General features: G+C 33.0%; 1 protein-coding gene across 5 annotated transcripts; it reads right to left on the reverse strand.

The window, feature by feature from the left end:
* Positions 1–6298: 6298 nt before the first annotated feature.
* Positions 6299–20938, reverse strand: LOC116029966. 5 transcript variants are annotated; one of them, XM_031272023.1, is made up of 20 exons: positions 20772–20938; positions 17919–18224; positions 17433–17876; positions 16597–16709; positions 15936–15995; positions 14713–14763; positions 12646–12716; positions 10992–11422; positions 10077–10131; positions 9133–9430; positions 8844–9050; positions 8511–8765; positions 8029–8418; positions 7695–7949; positions 7343–7605; positions 7084–7248; positions 6902–7006; positions 6745–6814; positions 6583–6678; positions 6299–6500 (listed from the first exon to the last, which is right to left on the reverse strand). In XM_031272023.1, exons 2-20 carry the CDS (start codon positions 18124–18126, stop codon positions 6390–6392), a joined length of 3648 nt encoding a protein of 1215 aa, XP_031127883.1. In that variant the 5' UTR covers positions 18127–18224; positions 20772–20938; the 3' UTR covers positions 6299–6389. The 5 variants fall into 5 exon arrangements, with proteins under 5 accessions (XP_031127883.1, XP_031127881.1, XP_031127882.1 ...); XM_031272021.1 differs by having other exon boundaries at positions 17433–18224; XM_031272022.1 differs by lacking the exon at positions 20772–20938 and adding an exon at positions 20462–20586 and having other exon boundaries at positions 17433–18224.
* Positions 20939–24354: the final 3416 nt, after the last annotated feature.

Here is a 24354-nt window from a genome sequence, read left to right on the forward strand (position 1 = left end):
TGATAAAGAAACCAAGACTAATGCTAGCAAAGAGACTGATACTGTTGATAAAGAAACCAAGACTAATGCTAGCAAAGAGACTGATACGTAGAATAAAGAAACGCTAATGCTAGCAAAGAGACTGATACTGTGAATAAAGAAACCAAGACTAAAACCCCAGAAGAAGAGGCTAAAGAAGATGAAGAGAAGGGGCTTGTTTTGATGCGTTATGCACACCAACCCGATTTTAAGCACGGCTTAATCAAAGGCTCTATGCGAACTCAAAGGCGTAAAATTGTTATTGAGAAACTGTTTCAAGCAAATGCACATTCCCCCCTTTTTTTTGACAGGATAAAAAAACAAAAACTTTTTTCTTTTGCTATCCCCCGCCCGGTTCAACTGAACCGAATTTTTAGAAATTGGTCGGCGGGAAAAGGGTTCAGGATTTTAGAGTCTACAGACGAACAAACAAAAAGAGAAGAAAAACCAAAAAGAGAATCTAAAAAGAAAAACGACCGAGTAAAGGAAAAAAAGCGATTAGAGATAGGGGAAGCCTGGGATACTTTTGAAATTACCCAAATGTTAAGGGGTTGCATTTTAATAGCCCAATCAAGTCTTAGAAAAAATCTTATATTACCTTCATTGATAATCGGTAAAAATCTTGGACGTATGCTATTATTGCAAATTCCTGAATGGTCTGAAGATTTCGAGGAATGGAATAGAGAAAAGCATATTAGGTGCACTTATACTGGTAATCCGTTATCCGAAACAGAATTTCCGGAAAATTGGTTGACACAAGGTATTCAGATCAAGATTGTATATCCTTTCCATCTGAAACCTTGGCACACATCTAAACCGCTAACTTCTCGTGATGACGTTTGTTTTTTAACAATTTTTGGAAGGGAAACAGAACTGCCTTTTGGCTCTCCCCGAAAAACACCTTCCTTTTTTGAGCCCATTTTAAAGGAACTCGAAAAAAAAATTGGAAAATATGAAAAGGTTACAGCTGAAAGCGTTTTAAAAAAAATAATAATAAAATTATTTAAAAAAGTTTCAAAAGAAACAAGAACAACAAACCAAAATCTTCCGTTTATAGAAAAAGACCTCTCCAAGGGTAAACCAATTTTATTATTTAGATCGAGAGAAATAGGTGGAATGGAAAAAGAAAAAGATTCTAGAATAAGCAACCAGATAATTAATGAATCTTTTAGTCAAATTCAAAAAATTCAAATTCCAGATTGGACAAATTCTTCACTGATAGAAACTAAAATGCAAGATATGACTGATAGAACAAGTACAATCAAAAATCAAATAGAAAGAATTACCGAAGAGAAAAAAAAAGTAACTCTAGAACTAGATATTAGTACTTACAAAAAAAGTTGTAGATTAGAGTTGTCAAAAAAGATTTGGCAAATAGTAAAACTAAAAAACATAATATGTAAATTTCATTATTTTAGAAAATTTTTCATTCAAAGAATATATAACGATATTTGTTTATCTACTATTCATATTTGCCAAACGAATACACAACTCTTTGTTGAATCGACAAAAAATTTGATTGAAAAATATATTTCCAAGAATGAAACAAATAAAAAAATAATTAATAAAAAAACTAAAAATACAATTCACTTTATTTCAAATATAAAAACTTATAATAGTTGTAAGAAAAATTCAGAAATTTTTTGTGATTTATCCAACTTGTCACAAGCATATGTATTTTACAAAATATCGCAAACCGGGGTTGTTAACTTGTCTAAATTAAGATCCGTTCTTCAACATCATGGAACATCTTTCTTCCTTAAAACTCAAATGAAAGACTCCTTTCGAACACAAGGAATATTTCAGTCTGAAGTAATACATAAGAAACTTCAGCGGTCTATAACGAGTCAATGGAAAAATTGGTTAAGAGGGAATTATCAATACGATTTATCTCAGATTATCTGGTCTAGCTTAATGTCACAAAAACAAAAATGGCGAAATAGGGTGAATCGATATTGTAGGTCTCAAAAAAAAGATTTAAAAAAATGGAATTCATGTGGAAAATACCAATTAAGTCATTACAAGAAAAAAAAGGGTCCTAACTCATTATCAAATCAAAAAGATAATTTTCAAAAATGCTATAGATATGATCTTTTATCATATAAATCCATTAATAATGAAAATAAAGGTGACTCGGTTTTTTATAGATCAATCCCTCAAGTAACTAAAAGGCAAGCGGTTTCTGATAATTACAACATGTCGCAAAACTCCTTGTTTGCGATAACAGGAAGTATCCCTATCAATATTTTTATAGGAAGAATAGAAAGGGTATATATTCCATATATAGAAAAAAATCTTAATAGAAAATATTTTAATTGGGAAAATATCTATTTTGATCTTAGAAAAAAAGTGGCTATTGAATCCTGGGTCGCGGTAAATCCCAGCAGTAATCAAAAGACTCGAATTGGGACTAATAATTTTCAATTAATTGATCCAATTGATAAAGAAGAAGAGGAAGAGATCAATCCCAGCAGTAATCAGACTCCAATTGGGACTACAATTTTTGGAAGGGAAACAGAACTGCCTTTTGGCTCTCCCCCGAAAAACACCTTCCTTTTTTTAGCCCACTTTAAAGTAACTCGAAAAAAAATTGGAAAATATGAAAAGGTTACAACTGAAAGCGTTTTTAAAAAAATAATAATAAAATCATTTAAAAAAAGTTTCAAAAGAAACAAGAACCACAAATCAAAATCTTCCGTTTATAGAAAAAGACCTCTCTAAGGGTAAACCAATTTTATTATTTAGATCGAGAAAAATAGGTGAAATGGAAAAAGAAAAAGATTCTAGAATAATCAACCAATAATTAATGAATCTTTTAGTCAACTTCAAATTCCAGATTGGACAAATTCTTCACTGATAGAAACTAAAATGCAAGATATGACTGATAGAACAAGTACAATCAAAAATCAAATAGAAAGAATTACCGAAGAGAAAAAAAAAGTAACTCTAGAACTAGATATTAGTACTTACAAAAAAAGTTGTAGATTAGAGTTGTTCATTCAAAGAATATATAACGATATTTGTTTATCTACTATTCATATTTGCCAAACGAATACACAACTCTTTGTTGAATCGAGAAAAAATTTGATTGAAAAATATATTTCCAAGAATGAAACAAATAAATAATAAATAATAAAAAAACTAAAAATACAATTCACTTTATTTCAAATATAAAAACTTATAGTAGTTCTAAAAAAAATTCAGAAATTTTTTGTGATTTATCCAACTTGTCACAAGCATATGTATTTTACAAAATATCACAAACCGGGATTGTTAACTTGTCTAAATTAAGATATGTTCTTCAACAACATGAAACGTCTTTCTTCCCTAAAACTCAAATGAAAGACTCCTTTTGAACACAAAGAATATTTTAGTCTGAAGTAATACATAAGAAATTTCAGCGTTCTATAACGGGTCAATGGAAAAATTGGTTAAGAGGGAATTATCAATACAATTTATCTCAGATTATCTGGTCTAGATTAACGTCACAAAAACAAAAATGGCGAAATAGGGTGAATTGATATTGTAGGTCTCAATTTTTTTTTTTAAATCATTATCAAATCAAAAAGATAAATTTTTAAAAATGCTATAGATATGATCTTTTATCATATAAATCCATTAATAATGAAAATAAAGGTGACTCAGTTTTTTATAGATCAATCCCTCAAGTGACTAATGATCAATTTGTTAAGTTTCATCCTTATTTCATATTCAAGACCTATCAATCTTGTATAAGAGTTCCAATTTTAACGCAAGCGTAATTTGTCCAATTATTCTTGTGTTATTCATTATTTTCCTAGAGTTCTACGTGTAGTATTGGCTAATCGAACGGTTATCTCACAACAGTAAAATCAACAATTATATACAAAATAATGTTATATATTTATTTACCAAGTATTTTATTAATACCATGAAAAAATTAGTTTGAAGCCAATCATATTAACTACTTAGGGGATTTGTCGACAATGAGAGTATTCAAATAACCTAATAAATTGAAGCGAGAAATTATCTCGTAATATCTTTGAACTAAATCATATTTAAAATGTTCAAATTTGTACTATTTGTCTAATCATATTCCTTAAATTAGGATTTCTTTATCCACAATAACTCATTCAACAATAATATTGAACCAAATGAACCTCGAACAGAACACCTAAAGGACTAGTATGTTTTTATGTTGTGTTAATTATATCATTTTCTTACGTAGATACATTTAAAACTCATTATTAAAGCTGTCAATGTAGTGCAATAGAACATTGTAACACCCTTGATGCATTGAAAAGATGTCGATACTACAACAATGCTGCAATCAATTTTGCAAACCTAGAAAATGAAGAAAATATTTGTTGTGCATTCATTCATTTATCCTGTATGTAAAATATTTGTTGTGCATTCACTAAATATATTAGAACTAATATAAATTTACAATTCATTTCATCTTCTAGACTCAACCTACTTAGATTACAGGCCAACATCAACCTTCAAAGCAAAAATACTTGGTATATATGATGTAGTCATTATTTAAAAAAAAATGCACAAAGTGGAAAACAATTTAACTCGAAGGTTAATATCAATTCAATAAAAAAATTTAAACAAAAAAAAAAAAACGTACACACACACACAAATCAAGTACTACACGCAATCTTACTAATTCTAAAAATATGAACGTGAAAATCAACAAGTGCAAAATGGATATGAAAATTATTGATGAAACACATTGTAACATCAATTCGAACTACCTACAGAGTTAGTATTGTTTGTAATCAAGTAAACAAGTTATGAAAATAGAACAAGAGGTGAGGGGCTTGAGAACACGTAGAATCATAAGCCCAAATCGGCGCTATCTCTCAAGCGTTTTTGCATGCTTACCATTTTATCCATGATTTTGGATGAATTTGTAAACGTAGCAATGGTAGTAGCCCTTAGATTATGTTCTCTAGCCTCTCTTGCTTTACACTCTTCTTGAAGGCGAGTATTTTCTTCCTTCAAATTGCTCATTTCAAGTAAAACATGACTACTACAAAAAACACCTTTAACATCGATTTTTTTAGCACTTTAAACATTGGTTAAAATTCGACACCAATCTAGCAGACATTGTGTATAAATGATTAGGGGTGAGCAAAATATCGGTTAATCTCCCGATAACCGATAACCAATAACCGAACCAACCAAAAAAAATTGGTTTTCAGTCGGTTTCGGTTATTGATCTAAAAAAAATTTAATTTTTGCTATTTCGATTATTTTATGGTTATTGAGTATCGGTTTCGGTCGGTTAACCGATATATCTCATATATATATATTCAAAATGGGGCCAATACAGGGAGTTCATTCTGCCAATGCCTATCCAAATATGAAATACCAATATCCCAAGCCCAATACAAAATAGAAAACACAAAATAGTGACTGACACTCCACAGCCTCAAACGACGCACGACGGTTCTCCGGTCTCTCTGTGACTCTGCCCCTCACCGCCTCACGCTCACAGCCCACTGCCCCTTAGTCTGTCACGCTCACAGCCTACACACTCCACAGTCGACACTTCTCCTTCGTCTCCGGTTTCTCTGCCCACGGCTTATGTGTTGCTGGGTTGCTGCAATAGAAATATAGAATTACAAGAAGTTTGTTGTTCAGGGCTTGAAATTGTTAAACCTACAGGTATAAACATTTGTAGAGTGTAGAATTTACTTCTAGCAGCATTTGGAAAGCATTCACTTGCGTATTTTTCTTTGTCATTTTATCCGATTTTCTATACTTTAGTTGATAAACACTTAGCAGCCATAGAAACTTTTATGTAATTTTATTAGATTTTATGTAAATTTCTGTACACTATGTTTAAAATATTTGGAGTGTTCGAAATATTTTATGTTCATTATGTGTTTGAAAAATCTATCGATTTTTCGATAACCGGTATAACCGAGCAAAATCAACGATCGATTTTTCTGTCGATAGTGCTATATACTTCGGTCGATTTCGATCGATTATAATGGTAAAAATTTTTAATAGGTTTTTCGGTCAATTATGTAACCGACCAAAATAATCGACACCGTAAGTGATATTTTTTTTTTTTTGAAAATATAAACGACGTCAGCTTGTGAAAAAAACTGACGTCATTTATATTTTTCTAATTATTAAATTTATTATACGATTTCCACCTAACATGTGCAGCAATTTTATAATTCACATTACATTTCAGAACCTGTGCGGCAAATTAACATTCAAAATTTCAAAATTGATCAAACTAATAAATTTCTCAATTAATCAAACTAATAAATATCACAACTAATCAAACAAATAAATTCTACAATTATTAATACTACTTTGAAACTACAATTATTAACAAGTATTTAACATAAATCTCACAATTTATCAAATTAAAGAAGTAATTTATCAACCCATTCATCAATAAAAAACTTGCACCATATGTCTCTAACTTCATCAATATCTTGTTGATTGTAGGGCAATCTCCCTTGTCTCTCCAAATTCTACAAAGTTTAAAAGAGATAAATAATTAATAAGTTTGTATTTAAAAAAAAATGGAGAAAGATACTTTATTAAATTACTTGCCTTATCCATTCTCTTGTATGCTACCGAGGAAATAATTTCCAGCATAAATTTCATCACATAATATCCACATTCAGTAGTTCTTCTTTGTATAGCACACTACATTTGAAGTAAAAAATATAATTAAGATTTTTTAATAAAAAACAATAAAATATATGTACTTACCGAACATATAATCGATTTTGGTTGACGACTTGCTTTCTTTCGACTTAATATGTTTGTTGTCTTCACACATCTATTAATATAAGACATAAAACATACATAAATACTTGACATCACTATATTAATAATAACTATTAATTATATTTATAAATTTACATACGTTTCAATTATCTCTTTAATATCCTCACATGGCTCACGACCAATGGAATCAAACCAATAGATTTCATACAATAGGGGACAAATCGCAATCAACACCCAATGTCCACTACAAATAAGAATTTTATTAGTTTATAGTATATATTATATAAAAGATATTGTATTTAAAACATAATCAATGCTTACTTGAAAACATATGGGGCTAAATAGCAATTTTTTTTCCCATATTGCATGGTGTCATTTATATACGTTATCCTCTCATCTCTAGTCATCATTTTCGGTTGAATCAAATTTGGATCTAAAAAGCCATACATAGATTTTGATGCCAAACCAAAATCTTTATAAATACTCCTATTCACAATCAAAACCAATCATATAAATTAACAATAATTATGATAAATAAAATTAAAACTATTATGAACAAATAATACTAAAAACATATTACCTTATAAAGAACTGAAAAAGAGAAATATCTAAAGTCTCCATATTCAAGAAGCGCATGATCTCCAAACTCTCAAGCTGTAACTCATAATCAATGTTGCCCACAACACCACGAGGCATATGCATCACAAGATTGTGTTCAAGGCTACATGCAATTTTGTATACCTTTTTGCATGTATTACTCAAAGAATTCGGATCGGCTAAAGTCAATTCATGATGATGAGATTCCACAACAGATTCAAAAGTCAATTTGGTCTTTCCTTTTAACTGTGCATTTTAATATAAATAACAATTATTATTTTTTAAAAAGTAAATTATATACTATTTTAAAATACAAATATTTATATCGTACATACCTTATCAGCTTGAGTACATAACTCTACCAGGTTCTTTGGCCAAACAATAAAGTGTTGAAATGCAGCATCTAAAAGCTGAACTTCACTAGTGGGGAATGGTACATTTGCAGTTGAATCAATGATTTTGTCTACGCACACCTTCACTTGATTTGCATTTAGTGCAACGCCATTAACTTGTCCACCAGTGTAAGCTATCCCAAATCCGACTAGATGTCTAATGGGGTCTTCCAAGTACAATTGACATCGTGCTCCTAACTGCATTAATTAATGAAGAATCATAGAATTTTTTTTTAATAAATAATAATAATATTATTAACTATAAACAATTACTTACAGTAGGTAAATCAACAAAAGGATCTGGGGAACTAGATTTTTGACTGTCATCTTGTGCCACAACATGCTCACATATGTCATCCTCTTGCCTTGATTGTGCAGCCTGCTGAAGAGGAGTCTGCATATTACTAAATTGTTTCATCATCTCAGCAATCCGTGTTTCAAATCGTGCTTCAACAGCAGCAACAGCAGAATCAACCATTTGTTTAACTGCTTCTGTAGGCATTTGAGGCGGACGTTTTGCATGACCAAATACACTTTTAATGCCATGTCCTCTTCCCATGCCTCTAACACGCCCAGGATGCTCATCAGTACCTAGCGCAACAGACAATATATCATGTCTTCCTGACGCAACGAATTCTCCTTGAGAAGCTTGCAACTCGAGCGAATCCTAGCATTTATAAATAATATTCAATAATAATTACTATTATATTTTGTCAAATTTGTTCAACATACCTATTAACATAGAAAATTATAACTTACCATTTTTTCTGCGACAATTCTAGTCGCTTCAGTGCGAAAATTTCCCGACTTATCAATTCTTGCCCTCTTCCATTTTTCGTGTCTACATGGAGATGGAGGACTAATTGTATGTGATGGATCTGAATCTACAATTTCTTGTTGTTCTTTCATCTTCTCATCCATCATAACTTTTTTCAATCTCTGATAACCTCCTCGAGATAAACTATGTGGATGAACATTCTTAGCTTGTATTTCTTGATGTTTTTTTCTTTTTGCCTACATAAAAAGAAAACATTAAGTAGTAATACATAATTAATATATTTGAGTTAATAATTGATAATAGAATAATGATACCTCATATTCTGGACCTGTATGAAGCTTAACAAACTCATTCCATGTCTCTTGATCAAGGAATGAGTATTTTTCACATGGGTTCTTATGTGACAAAGTACCATATATATACTTGCTGACCAATTTTGTTTTAAAATCTTTCCATCGTTGACCCACATATTGTATCCAACGCTCCTTCATAATATTTGTGTTGGGAATATCGTAAATACTCTGCAAGAAAAGATTATTTATTAGTAAAAATACAATTATATTAATATTTTTTATATATAATCTAAATCTCAAAAAAGGTTACCAGAATATCTTCCCAAATAAGGTCCTTAGTCTCGTCTGGGACCTTAAGCCATGACTCTATTGTGATCTGAATGTTAACACGTGCTGCTAATGCAACATAACTTTTAAATTCCGCGCCAATTAACCCAACAGGATGCCCTCCATCAAATTGAACTACCTTCTTTCCTGAAGTTACACGCCCTTGAATGACTTTTTTCATATGAGTCGCACCTCTCGTCTTAATAGTATCACTATCTTGAGTAGAACCAGTACCCTGGGTAGTACTATTATCAGTAGGATCTTTTGATGAATCCATATGCCTGTTTAAAAAAAATTATTAGAAAATGAAAATATATATAAGTATTACAAAAAGAAAACTTTAAAACACAATAAGAACTTAAAGCATTACATGAAATAATAAATATTTCCATATCCCTTCATGATGATCATCTCATGATGCATGCACTTCATCTATCTCATTATCTACAATAACCAGCAATAAATTTGAAGAAAATGGTGGTATTTACTCAACATCAAAACCAGCATCTTCATTCTCATCTCTAGTAATTGTCTCTTCCCACGAAGAACAATTAACCATTTTTTATCACAAAGATGACTAACATAAAATACTTGTTTTCCTTGGGATGTCATTATGAATTGCACATTTTTGTGACCTTCCCGATTAAGATCTACAAGCGTAAATCTTAACTCATCAACTTTTACACCATGTTTGTCATCTACTCATCTACATCGGAACACCGGCACCCTGAACTTTACATAATCAACCTCTTATATTTCTTCAATTACAACAAAAATAATTTAAGCATAGACCACAGTGTAGCTAATCACGGATGCACAAGAAAAAGTCGAAAGCATAAATAAACACGGACTACATTGTGATTAGTCACCGGATGCACAAGGAAAAGCCAAAAGCTTGTAAAAAAAATATTTAGAAAAAGATCTTACCTCACCAAAGAGTTGTCCAACGTTCGTAAACAAACTTCAAATCTAACTTTCTCACCTACAAGTTTTATTTATAAATTAATATACTAAATGAATATTAATTAATAACAATACTATTTCAAACAATCTTCACTATTACAAATTTTAATCATATTTAAAGTTGAGTTCGAACTTGCATTTTATATTACCCTTAATCTTATTATCATATTCTAACATATTACAATATTGCCAAGGACCTTGTAGTCCAGTGGCATCAAACCCTTCCCTTTATACGGGAGGTGGTGGGTTCGAGCCTTAGTGGGGGCAATGCTTACTCTTTTGCTTCAATAGGTTGAGAAAGTAGTTATGAACAGATACTGCATTGTAATAGAGTTAGTAGTATTCAAAAAAAAAACATATTACAATATTAGTGGTAGAATTTAAAGAGACCTAATGTATTACAAATTCTATTATGGAAGGAGAATTTATTACTTTCTCATCTTTGTTATTTTATATACACGAATATATAATTATATTTAGCTAACATTATAAAAGTTTAACTTTTTAGCATTAAAAAGAGTAAACTGCATGAGGGTGTTTAAAAATTAAAATCACTATACCAATTACAAGCTTTCCATTTAAAATCACTATACCAGAAGGCGATGATTAGTTAACCATTTTAGCGCATTTGTCAGATCGTCAAATAATTCTATTTAAATTAAAATCCTTAAATTCAACAAATAATAGTAATACATAGAGTACTATGTAATACACGCAAATAAATGCTTGCAGACCACATTTAATTGCTAGATAAACACTGAAACAAATGAGCAATTTTGCTAGATAAACACCGAAACAAATGGGCAATTTCTTAATAGCATATCGCATCACACCACTTTACCCAATTAATTAATGCAAAAGGTGGATTCATATAAATACCTGCAGCAAGTAAATCAGAAGGCCCCCTAAGAGTAGATCCTGTGAAGCACTTGACTGCTCCCACTTCTTTTGAAGCATCCAATGGCATAGTTTCCTTTTCGCGTTTTTCTGGAGCATCCAAATGCATAGTTTCCTTTCCGGGTTTTTCTGGAGCATCCAAAGGCATTGTTTCCTTTTCTGGTTCTTCTGGAGCATCCAACGGCATAGTTTCCTTTTCTGGTTCTTTAGCTTCTACCTTTAGATTCTCACCAAAAAGTCTAGTCTGCTCAGGTTCTGGAGAGCCACTTTTTTCTTCATCTCTTTCTGAAGCACCTGCCTTTGTGGCTTCAGGTTCTAGTTCTTCAGCTACTACCTTTGGCTTCTCTGACAACAATCTTTCTTGCTCACTTTTTGTCATGAGCAGCTGCCTTTTCTGCAAGTACTCATACAATGTGAACTCTAGAGCAGGTAAAGGAAATCATGATGGTTCATGCTTCTACAAGTTTTCTAACTTTATTCATAGAAGCATCAACTGAAGGGGACAATTGACACCTTTTTGGATCAAAGAATTTATCAAAGTAATGCTCTTAGACCCAAGCAGCTTCTTGTTAAACAGATACTTCAAACACTAGAAAGGCAATTTTCATTGTATCTCTCTAGTCAATCCAAATGCTACATAGAATTTAAAAACGAATGAAAAAGAACATATAATTAAGAGTTAATTTCACTTTTGGTCGTATGACTATTGGGGTCTTGTTAATTTCAATCCACAACTTTCAAAACTGTCAAATTAGTACCTTAATTATTCAATTTTTATCAATTTTGGTCATTCCGGCCAAATTGCCGGCCAAAACTCACCGGAAAATATTAATATGTAAAATAATGAGGTAAATTTTCAGATTTACCAACACCTTCTTCAGAGATGAAAATACCCTCATTCTTTTACCTATTAATATTTTTCAGTGAGTTTTGGCCAGCAATTTGGCCAGAGTGACCAAAATTGATAAAAATTGAATAGTTAAGGTACTAAATTGACAGTTTTGAATGTCGTGGATTAAAATTAACAAGACCCCAATAGTCATAGGACCAAAAGTGAAATTAACCCTATAATTAAATATAGTTACTTGTTCAAGTATAGGCAACATCACCACCTCAAAAAGCAAAAGAAATCTCAACATATGGTTTTGAACATCATGGCCTTAACCATGCATTCGAGAAATCACCAAAGACTTAAATTATAAAAACTAAAAATCAGGTAGATAAGGTTCATATGAATCCTTGATTTACCTTGGAGGTCAATAGCATCTTGAGGCTTTGTTCAGGGGGTTAAGAATTTTTTTATTTTTTAGGTAGTTGTTTTGTTGGGAGACACATTAGAATAAGATAAGGGTTACACTAGTGACCTTAGGTACAGGACACCTCACATTGAACATAACACATCATAATCCTGCTGTCTCATGGCTTTCCATTTAGGTCCTATGAACTTCATTAAAAGTATATATGACTAGATATCATAACATTTATGGATGAATCTTCTAACATTATCTGTAGTCATCACTCATCATACTTATAATAGTTGTTATCATTGCAAGTACCAGATGAATACAGGAAAAAAAAAAAAAAAAAAAAAAAGTCTAACTTGCAATTTGAAAGACTTTGACATTGCAAAGGATATTCTCTCCGCCATCCCTTTTCATTCGCATGATCGATGCGCCTTTGTAACATTTTGATTTCTTTGTCAATCCACTGTAAAATAAAAAAAAATAAAAAAAAATAAAAAAAAGCATTGCATGTTTAAAGGAAAGATCAGAACCAGAAGGAGAGAATTCATATCAACAAATAATAGAACTGAAAGGCATAATCTGATTAATGAAATAATAGGAAGCCTCTTTAGAAAGGAAGTGAAAAGCTTTGTACAACATGACCCACAAAGATATTTGCTAGTGCCTTTTAAGGTGAATAGTGTGTCATTTTTGGCTAGGCTCTACTGGTTTTTCATCATGGACCATGGAGCAGTTGATTATTGCTCAAATCGTTAATTGGTTATTCAAAGGGGAATTTCTGGTTTATGAAAATGGTTCAAAAATCTCTGTTTCATTCATGCGCTAGTGCGTTGCTGCCAGCTCTTTTGCCCAGACAAAATTAGATTCACAATTCAGAGAAGAGATTAAGCATATAAACATCTCCTCCATCACACTTTTTCTGAAAAGTACATCTTTTATTCACAAAAGGCACCAAGCAGGTCCACATATTAGATGTCCTTTACTAAAGTATGATTTGTAAAAATAAAAGCATTAGTGACAATGATATAGAAAATTAAGAATTTCCATTTATTCTTTGCTATGGACATGAAAATAAATATTTATTATCAAATAGGTGATGAAGCACTATAATTCTGTAAATTGTATGAACAAGAAGCCATCTAAAAAAGCGGTAAGAAAAGTAAAAACTACCAAAATAAAGAACTCAAATTAACCAATTCTCTCTGCACATCTTGAAAAGACATTCTTTGAGAATTATTGGCAGCCCTTTCCCATGAAGTTGTCAAAAGAACCACTCTATCCCATGAAAGATGCATAGCAACCACACAGATCAAATAATGTCAAAATTTCACACATTCTACAACAAATTCCCCCCTCCATAGTCCTCTAGGAACCCCAAAACCTAACAAGCACGCTTGGTTCCTAGAATAGGTCAAGGATAGAATGACATCTTGCAGTGTGTGTACTCTGTTTTGCAGGATAGAATAGCATTCTTATTTTGTTCCTTTCTCTATTTCTTTCTGTGAACCAAATGGTCCATAATAGATTCTTTAATAAAACCAATCAGGCTTCAATCTGTGAAGAACATAAGAATATAGAGTTCATTTATACTGTATGTTCTTTTAATACACCATTAGTTTAGAATCTAGTCATAGGTCTAGACTAAGAAGTAAGAAGAAACCTTCTTTGGATCTATAATGAATTTTGGAGAGGCAGACTCATTCTTGACCGAGCCACCCACTATGCTGCCTTTTGAAAGAAATAATTTTCTTTATTGAATACAAAAACCCCTTTTATAGGCTAGCTAGTAACCAGGGTAAGAGATCCTAAATTATAGTATCCTAACCAAATAAAGAATTCTACTGAATAGAAAAAAAAAATCTAACAATTAAAGGAAACAAAATAAAACTAATAAAGAAAACAAAATAGAACACTAATTGGTTAAGCTAAGCAGTATCTACTGTTGTTGTCTTCCTTCTATAATATTGTCGTCCAACAAAACCATCCATATCTCGTTATAGCATGTATAGTGGAGCTTCCCATCCATTAACATATCAAAGCAACAGAAATTCAGAATAGGCATAACTCCATACTCCCAAGTTTTACCAACATATTCAAAATAAGTGCTAATAACCTCATCCGAAGCTCCTCTACAAATGTTAGTGGGGGATTTTTTAGTTTCAAATGAAAAAAACTCGATGAAATGGACATTTAGCATTTTCAATAAAGCAGAACAATTTGGCATATGAACTTAGATTCTAGATCCTAACATCACGTGAGGTTAAGAATTGTAGGTAGCCATGTCATTTAATAACAAAGTCCCCTACCATTAAAATAAGAGAATATATGTAATTGCCAAAGGGCATGCTTGAGATGAAAAGGAAGGATTAATATGAAAGAATCCATACATTTTGTTAAACTTTTATCTTGACGATATAATTTTTTTTTTTAAATGGAAAGAAAGAAAAAGAAACGCATACATGTTCGGTCATATCCTCATGTAGAACATGGGCCTTTAATTCTAGCTCCACCTGTCAAAAAGTCAAGCTTAGTGAAAGACTCTGCAAATGCCACAGACAGAATTGTTATCACTGAATATAAGATCTAATACAGATAATGTATAACCAATTGTGCTTCATCATTTAGGAAAACTATCAAAGGTTTAAAAGCCCGTAAAGTAAAAATCTGTCAGAAGAAGGAAATAATGTTGGATAGACGCTTGGATCAAATATTGTCCTTCAAAACTAAATTGCTTTAAAAAACAGCATGTATGATTGAATGAATTTACCCTCCCTTGCCTAAGGCATTGAATTTATAAGCATAGGATGCACTATTACTTGACAAAATAAGAAGCAAGGAAAAGAAAAACTTGTGGGCAAGTTCAAGAATTATTAGTTAAAGCCTAGAGGAGACAATACATGAAGAGAGAGAATCACTCATTTTGTTGCACTTAGCATCTTATTGATATTTTCTTTCAGCAAGCACATCCTTCACATAGAGGAGGGTGAACTTTAGAGGTCAAAGAACAAGAAAAGTATTGATAAAATTGGGTAGAAGACCATATGGAGAAATGATACCTACTAAACTTGAACAAACACTAAGAACTGCTAAGAATAGTTCATTTTTGGCTTTTCAGTGCAGTCACCATTTTGTTTTTTCCTTATCCAGAAGTAACTTTCTTTTTAAAATCAGCCCTAAAATATGTAACCTACTAGCACTTATGGTAAAGTTTACATAACAAAAACGTTTGAATTGGTTCAAACAATAAGCACTACTAGATGTGATATTTTTCACCTAATCAGTAACATAGTACCATTCAGACAATAATTTAAACAATATATTATCCTAGATACCATTATATTTCATCTAGACTTTCTATCCTGAACTCCATGCCCAGTCCCATTAGACCAGTTAAGTTGGGACAGAGGGAGAATAAATTAGCATCAAATTCACAATCCATAGCCAATGAGTTGCAGCTAAATCAGATTTAAGTATGAAGCAGCAAGTTGAAGGGGGAAAGAAAAACAAACAAACAAACAAACAAAACTTAGACTAGGTTGGGTATACAAATTATGCTAGATTGTCTTGTTTCAGACTTTCAGTTAAAATGTTTAACGCTGAAGTTTCACCATTTGTCCATTACTGCTTGCCAACAAATCCTAGAATCAATATAGAAGGACCAATGATGTTTATATAATCTTACAACAGTAAGTCTCTTGAGCAGGCCAGCTTTTACTCTTCCATGCAAATCCTCACATTCTTCCTGAAAAACATATGACAAGATAATTACTAAAGAGAACAAACTAAAGTCTAAAAGTAAGTTATGAATTATGATAGGCTTGATGTTCTAGATTTTCAGCTTTTGATATCTAAAACAAGGAAATCCCCCCTACTTTGAGAAGCCAAAGAACAAGTCATTGATGGAGAAAGAAAATCTAGAAGAATCTTGCAAGGAGCCTTCCATAAACAGCACCCAAGTGATATGCTTCATGTTCTAGTTTTGATATTTAAGACCATTAAAACCCTCCTATTTGAGAGGCCATAGAACAAGTCAATAATGGAGACATCCCAAGATTGATCTATAATTAAAAGTTACACATGCATGAACAGAATTTATTAAGGTTCAATTGAATTTTCAGTACATTGCTCCTTTTACATTCAAGAAAAAGAATTTTTCTTCTCAAATAGCTGGGCGTTTACATGTTTATGTAATTATGTCAGACTGGATTTAGAATTATCATCCACCATTTACCGGAGTGGGAAAAGATACAAACCTTCAGAATCACAAATTTTAGCACCAATTTCCCATATCCTAGAGAACAAAAACTAAATTTAAAGAAAAAAAAAAAGTATATGCTTTTTACCTCTGAGAAGTCATCATCCGACAATGAAGATATGAGAACATCTTTTGTCCAATTTGAAAGCTGAAGGTAAGTTTCCATACCAGCATCTCCAGACCCAAATGTCTTCTTGACACCTATAAAAGAATTTGACATTAACACCAAAAGAAATAGCAGCAAAAAGAGAGAGAGTATATGGAAAGTTGGAAACAACAATGATATAAAGAGAATGTAACTGAAAGTAAAACTTTTGAACAATCAGTCTCTTGATCAGCCATGGAGATTCATAATTAAGATATTTAATTATTTGGCTGTGACCTGGTTAAAGGAATACTAAAAGAACATGGAGATCATGCCAAAGCAACACCTCTCAACATGGAGAGAATACATTTGTTCCACAATCGTAAATAATAAAACTATAACAGAAGAGGCAAATTAATTTAATCTTGTTGAAAAAATAGAAAACTTTCATCCTTGCCAAAGCATGTGCTTTATATAAGATTCGTAAATGTAGCCTCTAAAACTCAGCGATGTGGCTGTGAAACCTAAAATAAAAACCACATATACCCAAAGCCATTTGCAATATAGTTCCCTAAAAAGCTAATTAACTAGTATGGATGGCAATTCATATCCAACTTGTGGGTGCCTGCTCCTTATTTCTGATGTAAATTATAGATTTAAAAAAAAAAAAAAAAAAGTTTTACTTCTTGTTTTGTATCATAGCGGGGGTATCAATGCACATGCTGATAGAACAATGAAAGTGATTCTTACACTTGGTGAAGTATTTGAAGGAGCTTACCTAGCATAAATGCACATATTATATGCAATCCTTTGCAATGATAAACTTTTGAGAGTAGTACCTGTAACTTGCTGAAGCTGGTGAGAATTTTTCTGGAGGAAATCATTTGGATCAGATTTGATCCTCACAAAGCTGCCCACTACTTTATCTTCAAATCTCTCATCGCTCTTCAAGAGACTCTGAAGTAAGGTCCTTTTCAAATAAATAAGCTTAATATTTTGAGAAGTCAGTGCTGCAAAACAGCTTTTTGGAGCCTCCTGGACTTTCCTCTTTTGGGGTATTGATGTCTTCCTTTCCTTTGATACCAAATAACCATCCCCCTCTTCTGCATCCTCCTGTGCTAAACTGTTCTCTTCGTCTGAGTCATCACGATTCTCAATGAAGTGCACTTCCAACAAATCATAAATCTTAATCCTAGGAATTGATTTCTTTCCAAAAAGAGTCTTAAGTCTTTCATCACATAAGATTCTCTTCTTCTTTTGTGGATTAAGAAGGTTATTAGAATTTATTCTCTTCTTCTTTTGTGGATTAAGAAGGTTATTAGAATTTACATAATCAAGGATAATGCCATTCACCTCATGCCTAGAGTACTCTCTACTAGTTTCTCTACCAATTGATTGTAGAAATTCAATCAAAGGTTTGGATCCCCATCCAACAAATACTAATTTTTTTGATTTAAAACTCCTTTTTCTTTTTAATGGAAAGGAGAACTGATCTTTAGTTTCCTCCACCCAGAAACCTGAATCTTCTTTCATATTGCTAGAGGCTTAGAACATGCTAGCCCCAGAGCATTTCATATGCCATTTCCAGTCTTTGCAAGGAATACAAGGAAGTTTAATTTGCAAGTTTTGACCTGGCATATTATAACTCATCAGTTCATGAGTTTGAAATAAAGAAGCAAATGTACAGGATTATATGATCAAGGAAGACAACATACAATGTAAAATACCGAGGAAAAAAGGGGGGGAGGGGGGAAAGAGGTAAACCACAATAGATTAATCACTTTATCACTTAGAAACTAACAGCCATAACAACCTTATTAAATGGACTGAAAACAAGCCAATGCCAGAAATGCAACAGATATGATATTGAAAATTTAGACCAGCATCTACCATATCATAGCTAGAGCAAGTCAGTATGCTAAATTTGCAAGATTATATGATATCAGCAAAATAAGTATATTGGTTTACTGTAGCATTTACACTTTTTTTACATTGAAAACTTCCAAAACTAGTTCTACTCTAAGAAAACTTTAAGCTATAACTCTATAAGTGCCATAGAGTATTGATACAGCAAGTTTAGCATAAGTAGAGTAGGAATACTCTTTTTCACTGTAGGATATAGTTTTATGCACAGAGATGGAGTCAATATAGGACCTCTCTTTCAGAACAGCTAGTTTTGGTAAAACAAATTTGCAAATAATATGCACAGAGACAGAGTCAAAGCAATAGGAAAAGCCCACAAGAACTACTATAAAATATTTACAAAATGATCAGATTTGAAAATAAAAATAGAGCAATAAGGAAATTTGGCACAACCCCTTTATTCTCAATATCATACCTTCATATTGTTAAAAGAAACAACTTTGACCAATGCAAATATTAACTTCTTTATAACAAATTCATGTTATAACAAATTCATGTTATAACAAATCCACAACCATTAAGAAGAACCAAATCACTCTCTGCCTCTCTTTGTAATCCAAGTTCATGGTGCCTAGCCAATTGCTGCAGTAAGCCTGGTGTGATTTTCTGCAATCTAAAGCCTTGAATCTTAACTAAACCCCTAATGACTTGGGACTCTGCAAGAATCACTCTCCCACTCAACCTATTGATCTCCATATGCCTGTTTTCTCTTACAATTTCTTATCACAAGTTTTAAGTGATAAAATGGAAAAATAAAGAGAATCCAGGTGCATTATTTAACTTTTAGTTGATCTCCTTAACATCTTTTCAAATACTTCAAGTTATTATGTATTGATAATTAAGGGTCTAAGAACTTAAGATTTGTAGGTTTGGCAGATATTGAAATGTCAGCCCCCACTTGAGAGGTAGAATCTAAAGTATAAGAGCAAGTGAAGAGAGAAGATAAAATCAACCTAGAGAGAGAGAGGCTAAATTGATATGATAAGCAACATTGTATTAAAAGAGCCTAGTATTCATATGCCATTAGGTAAGCTAAAGTGTCCAACTCTGAAAAGCTAAAACACTCCTAGAAATATGCAGGCTTACAAATTTAACACATGTTTATTTTCAAAATTACTAAACAACCCAATTCTGCCCATGAATGTTGAGTCATTACTTTCCTTATAAACTCTAGCCAAGTAACCAGAAAGTATCAAATTAATTACACATAATACATCAGCAGTGCATGTTCTTAGCCCTCCTCTATGGTCTATATAAATCTCCGCTCTTCATGTTGAATATATCTGCTTTAGCAGGAGTTATTTTTGCCACATTTACAGTAAATAATTAAATATCACTAAAGTAACAGTCCAACAAATAAATGAACATCATTTCCTATTGCTGAGACCCCATAGCACCATAACTGACTGATTTCTCACGTACTGTCTAAGATTCTTTATTTTAAGTAATGTCTACCTCCACACTTGCACTAACAGAATTCAATAAAGCACACTGTTTACCCTAGACAATAGTCCAAGAACAATTAGTAATAGTCCAACAGATAAATGAAAAGCATTTCCTATTGCTGAGGTCCCATAGCACCATAACTGATGGATTTCTCACATGCTGTCTAAGATTACCCTCTACCTCCATGCTTGGACTAACAGAATTCACTAAATCACACTGTTTACCCTAAACAATAGACCAAGAACAATTAGTAATTAGTCAAATACCATCAATATTTTTTTCTTTTTTTTTTTTGAAATAACCTTTACAGCAACCAGTCAGTTGGTCTAAGAAATTATCCTCAAATATTTACAAATTCCATATCTACTTCATTGAGAATTTGACTTTTGCAACACTTTTCTCTATTTCATTACAAACATCAAGAGCTCCGATGCTTCCCCAGAACAGAATACTTAGAAATTGAAACACTCATTAATCAAAACCCATGTTCTGTTCTTACCTTTGCAGAAATAAATGACTTTCGACCACTCCAAGAAATGTAGAACCATAAATACGATAACTTGGCAGCAAATAATTAAAACTGACATAATAATTAAATGCGATAGAACAGAGGATATATATAAGCAAATAATTAAACTGACAAAAGAAAAATGAAAATGAAAATGGTATGCTCTTTTAATCGAGAAAAACTGTAAAACGAAATGAAGATTTAAAAAAAAATAATAATAATAATAATAAAGTATAAACTTATCTCAAAAATAAATAAATAAATAAAGTATAAACCTTAACAAACATACTTACGGACTTACCCTAATAGAAACTCTGGGTTGCTAAACAACTGAAGAATTTGTACGCTGAATGTGGATTGTACATCTTGATGAATAGGGAAAACAGAAAAGGTTATGGTAAACGAGGGAGAGGAAGAAAGCTCGTCGGAGGTGAGGAAGGCAGGTAGAGAAACCAATAGACTGTGAATTCAAATGATATCACCAGAGACTAACCAGGCAGCTGTGGTCCTTTTGGAAGGACAATGTGTGGTTAAAATTTGATATTCGAAGAACTATATGTGATTAATTTTGATCATGGAGGGTAACAATATGAAAGTCCAAGGATCAAGGGTAGTCAATTTGAAAGTTTATAACTAAGAGCGAGGACGGTGGGTGTTTAGTTGCCTGTGGAAGTCTCATGACCTGAGCGCTTGGATAAATATTGGGATCGCCAACTTGGCACTACTATCAAAATACCCTTTAACGTCGGTTATTTTGGACATACGACGTCGATTTTTTTGCGACGTAGTTCCAGCCGACGTTATAAATAAATTATACGACGTCGGTTTTAAAAAACCGACGTCGTATATTATTTTAAATTTTTTAAATAAGTACATACACAAAACCGACCTCGTATGTCTTTTTTTTAAAAAAAAATAGAGATACGACGTCGATTTTTTCAAAAAACCGACGTCGTATCTCTATTTTTAAAAAAAAATCGATACGACGTCGGTTTTTTTTTAAACCGACGTCGTATCAATTTTTAATTAAAAAAAAATTGTAAAAGGAAGCGGTTGCGGCGATCGGAGAATAATACGTAATGCATATGGAAAAAATTAAAAAAATTGTTCTACGTAATGCATATCTAATAATAATAATAATAATAACCTATGTACTGCATATCTATCTAATAATAATAATAATAATAATAATAATAATAATAATAATAATAATAAGATTTACGTACATGACTAGAGAGACAACCAATGCAGAGAGCTCATCACGCCATTGTCGAAAGAAGATTTATGTATTTGAAGGATGACCGGAGAAACAACCAGCGCAGGGAGCTCACACCATTGTCGACGCCGATCTACTCTGTTGAAGGTGGTCAAGTTCGCTGATTTGGAGGCTGCCGCTTTCGACGATGTATTCCTCATTGTTTGCGCTGTCTTGAGTGGCTGTACGTATTGCTAGTTGTTTGCTGCTCTGAAAGGATGAAGGAGTTTGCTGCTCTAAAGGGATGAAGGAGTGAGAGATGCGAGAACATATCTGATCCGCGTTAAATAAAAAATATCGTTATTTAGAACATATGCGTCAGTTCTAAGGAAAACCGACGCCAAATTTTATTAATAAATTATTTATAACATATGGCGTCGGTTCTGGGTAAAACCGACGCCAAATGTCTTTAATTTGTTTTTTAAATAAATTATTTATAACATATGGCGTCGGTTCTGGAGAAGGATCGACGCCATATGTTTTTAAATTTTTTAATTATAAATTATTTATAACATACAACGTCAGTTCTTTCAAAAACCGACGTCATATGTCTTTAATTTTTTTAAAAAATATTTATGACGTCGGGTTTTGTCAAGAACCGACGTCATAAATAATATATATTAATTTTGCTTTATTTTATTGACATATAACGTCGGTTTGTCAAAAACCGACGTTAATTTGGCGACGTAGTATCCCCTTTCTGTAGTAGTGTGGAGTCAAAATCATACAGGTTATTAAGTTCTTTTCTTCGATTTGTTAAAAAAATGTCTTAAGCTCTCGCCCATATCCTACCTTATTGCGTAGAGGTGAGAGAAAGAGTTCTTACGTTGTATACTGTCAAAGAAGTAATTCATAGAGCTTTTTTATAGTTTTGCAAAATTTTGGATTGAGCCATCTGGGATCGTATTGAACCAATCTTGGGTCGCTCCATCCAAAGTGGACAAAAATGCCCTGCACATAATAGCATCATTTGCCCCAATCATCACCATTGCCGCCTTATATCTCGTCATGTGCGCACGCGGGTCTGAGATCCCTACGTAGGCTTTGATAGTAGGAAGTCTGAACTCCTTTGGAAGTGGTGTGTTCATTATCCTCACGACAAATGGTGCGACAATCCTCACCTCGGGCTCAGGCGATTGCTCCGTCACTTCCATTTTCTTCTCTAGCTCCTCTATTTTCTTTTGTAGTCGCTCTACCACTTCCTCCTCCACACTCGGGGTTCGCTTGAGCGCAGCGAACCGACGCGGAACCGGCCCTCCAGACTCACCCATCCCTTCTATCCGTTGTGATCGCTCATTTTGGTGTGGACCTTTGGTGGATGACTCATTGGCCTTTGGCTGTGGCCACAACCTCTTTTGGATAGCAACCCTCTCGCCCCACCGTCCTAGGGCGGGCATAGAAACGGTTGGCCGATGAGTTGCACCGTGACATAAACATTGGGTCCGCTCTCGCCCCACTTTATCCTTTTGCGCGAATGCCAATGGTACTTGACCTTGAATCCTCGCCACCAATTGGGTTAAAGTTGTCATTGCCTGCTGAATAGCCCGGGCCATCTCCTGGGGGTCCATAGGCGGTACCTGTGCCTTGGGTGCTTGCTACCCTCCACTATGATTGTTGTTGAGCTGATCGCGAAAATCACCGCCATGATTGTTTTTGAGCTATTCTCGAATATCACCAGAAGCGTTGACATGATTCACATGACGAGAACCATGGGAGCTGCTAGATCTTGATCAAGCTATCTCTAGTGGTAAGTTAATTTTGGTAATGTGTGAAGTGTTGCGTGAGATTTGATCTCGGCTTTCAACGAGAGCACCAATGATGGTAAAAATGTTACCGGTGTATATTTTGATAAGTAAGTACAATAGTTTGTGTCCTTTATCTCTACATCAAGTCTATTACTTATACTATGGGTGCAACTAGTACTGTCGCAATGGGGCGGGTTAGGGTTATATAAAAATAGGCCCGCGAAAATGCAGGCCATATGATATATGAATATATATATAATGTTACACAGCAAGGCAGAGTACTTGCCGTGTAACTTTTATATATATATATATATATATATATATATATATATATATAGTACTAATTTAAAGTAATGTAAATTTTTGACATAAAAAATATAATTTGTAGACTTATTTTTTTTTAATTTTGAATTAATATTAATTTTTGTTAGGTTTAATTTTTAAAATTTGGATTGTAAATTCGCAATGTTAGTGTGGGGCGGGTTAGGGTTGCATGATTCCTAGCCCACGGGCCTAATGGGCCGGCCCGCAAAAGCCCGCTAGAAATTAAGCCCGCGGTGGGGCGGGTCTAATGAGGCCCGCTTTGACAGTACTAGTGCAACGGCTCTTCTCCTGTGAATGTAACGGACTCATGATGGCGAGCCTTAAATGTCAGGTAATCATAATATGGAGCCGTTGGAATGATTTCTCTCCTGTAACGGGTGGCCATTTGACTTCCTGCGTCTGCTTGTCTGCCTTTGGTTCGGATAGGTGTCTGCTTGTGGTTCGGTCGGGTGCTTACCCAATTACCCTGTCACTTCCAAAAAAAAAGAGGGTAAGTAACTAACAAGATTTAGTATGTAGGTAATGGTATTTATGAGATTCATGCCGTAATCTATACTCAA

Source organism: Ipomoea triloba, chromosome 9 (assembly GCF_003576645.1).
Source record: "Ipomoea triloba cultivar NCNSP0323 chromosome 9, ASM357664v1".
Taxonomy (NCBI): domain Eukaryota; kingdom Viridiplantae; phylum Streptophyta; class Magnoliopsida; order Solanales; family Convolvulaceae; genus Ipomoea; species Ipomoea triloba.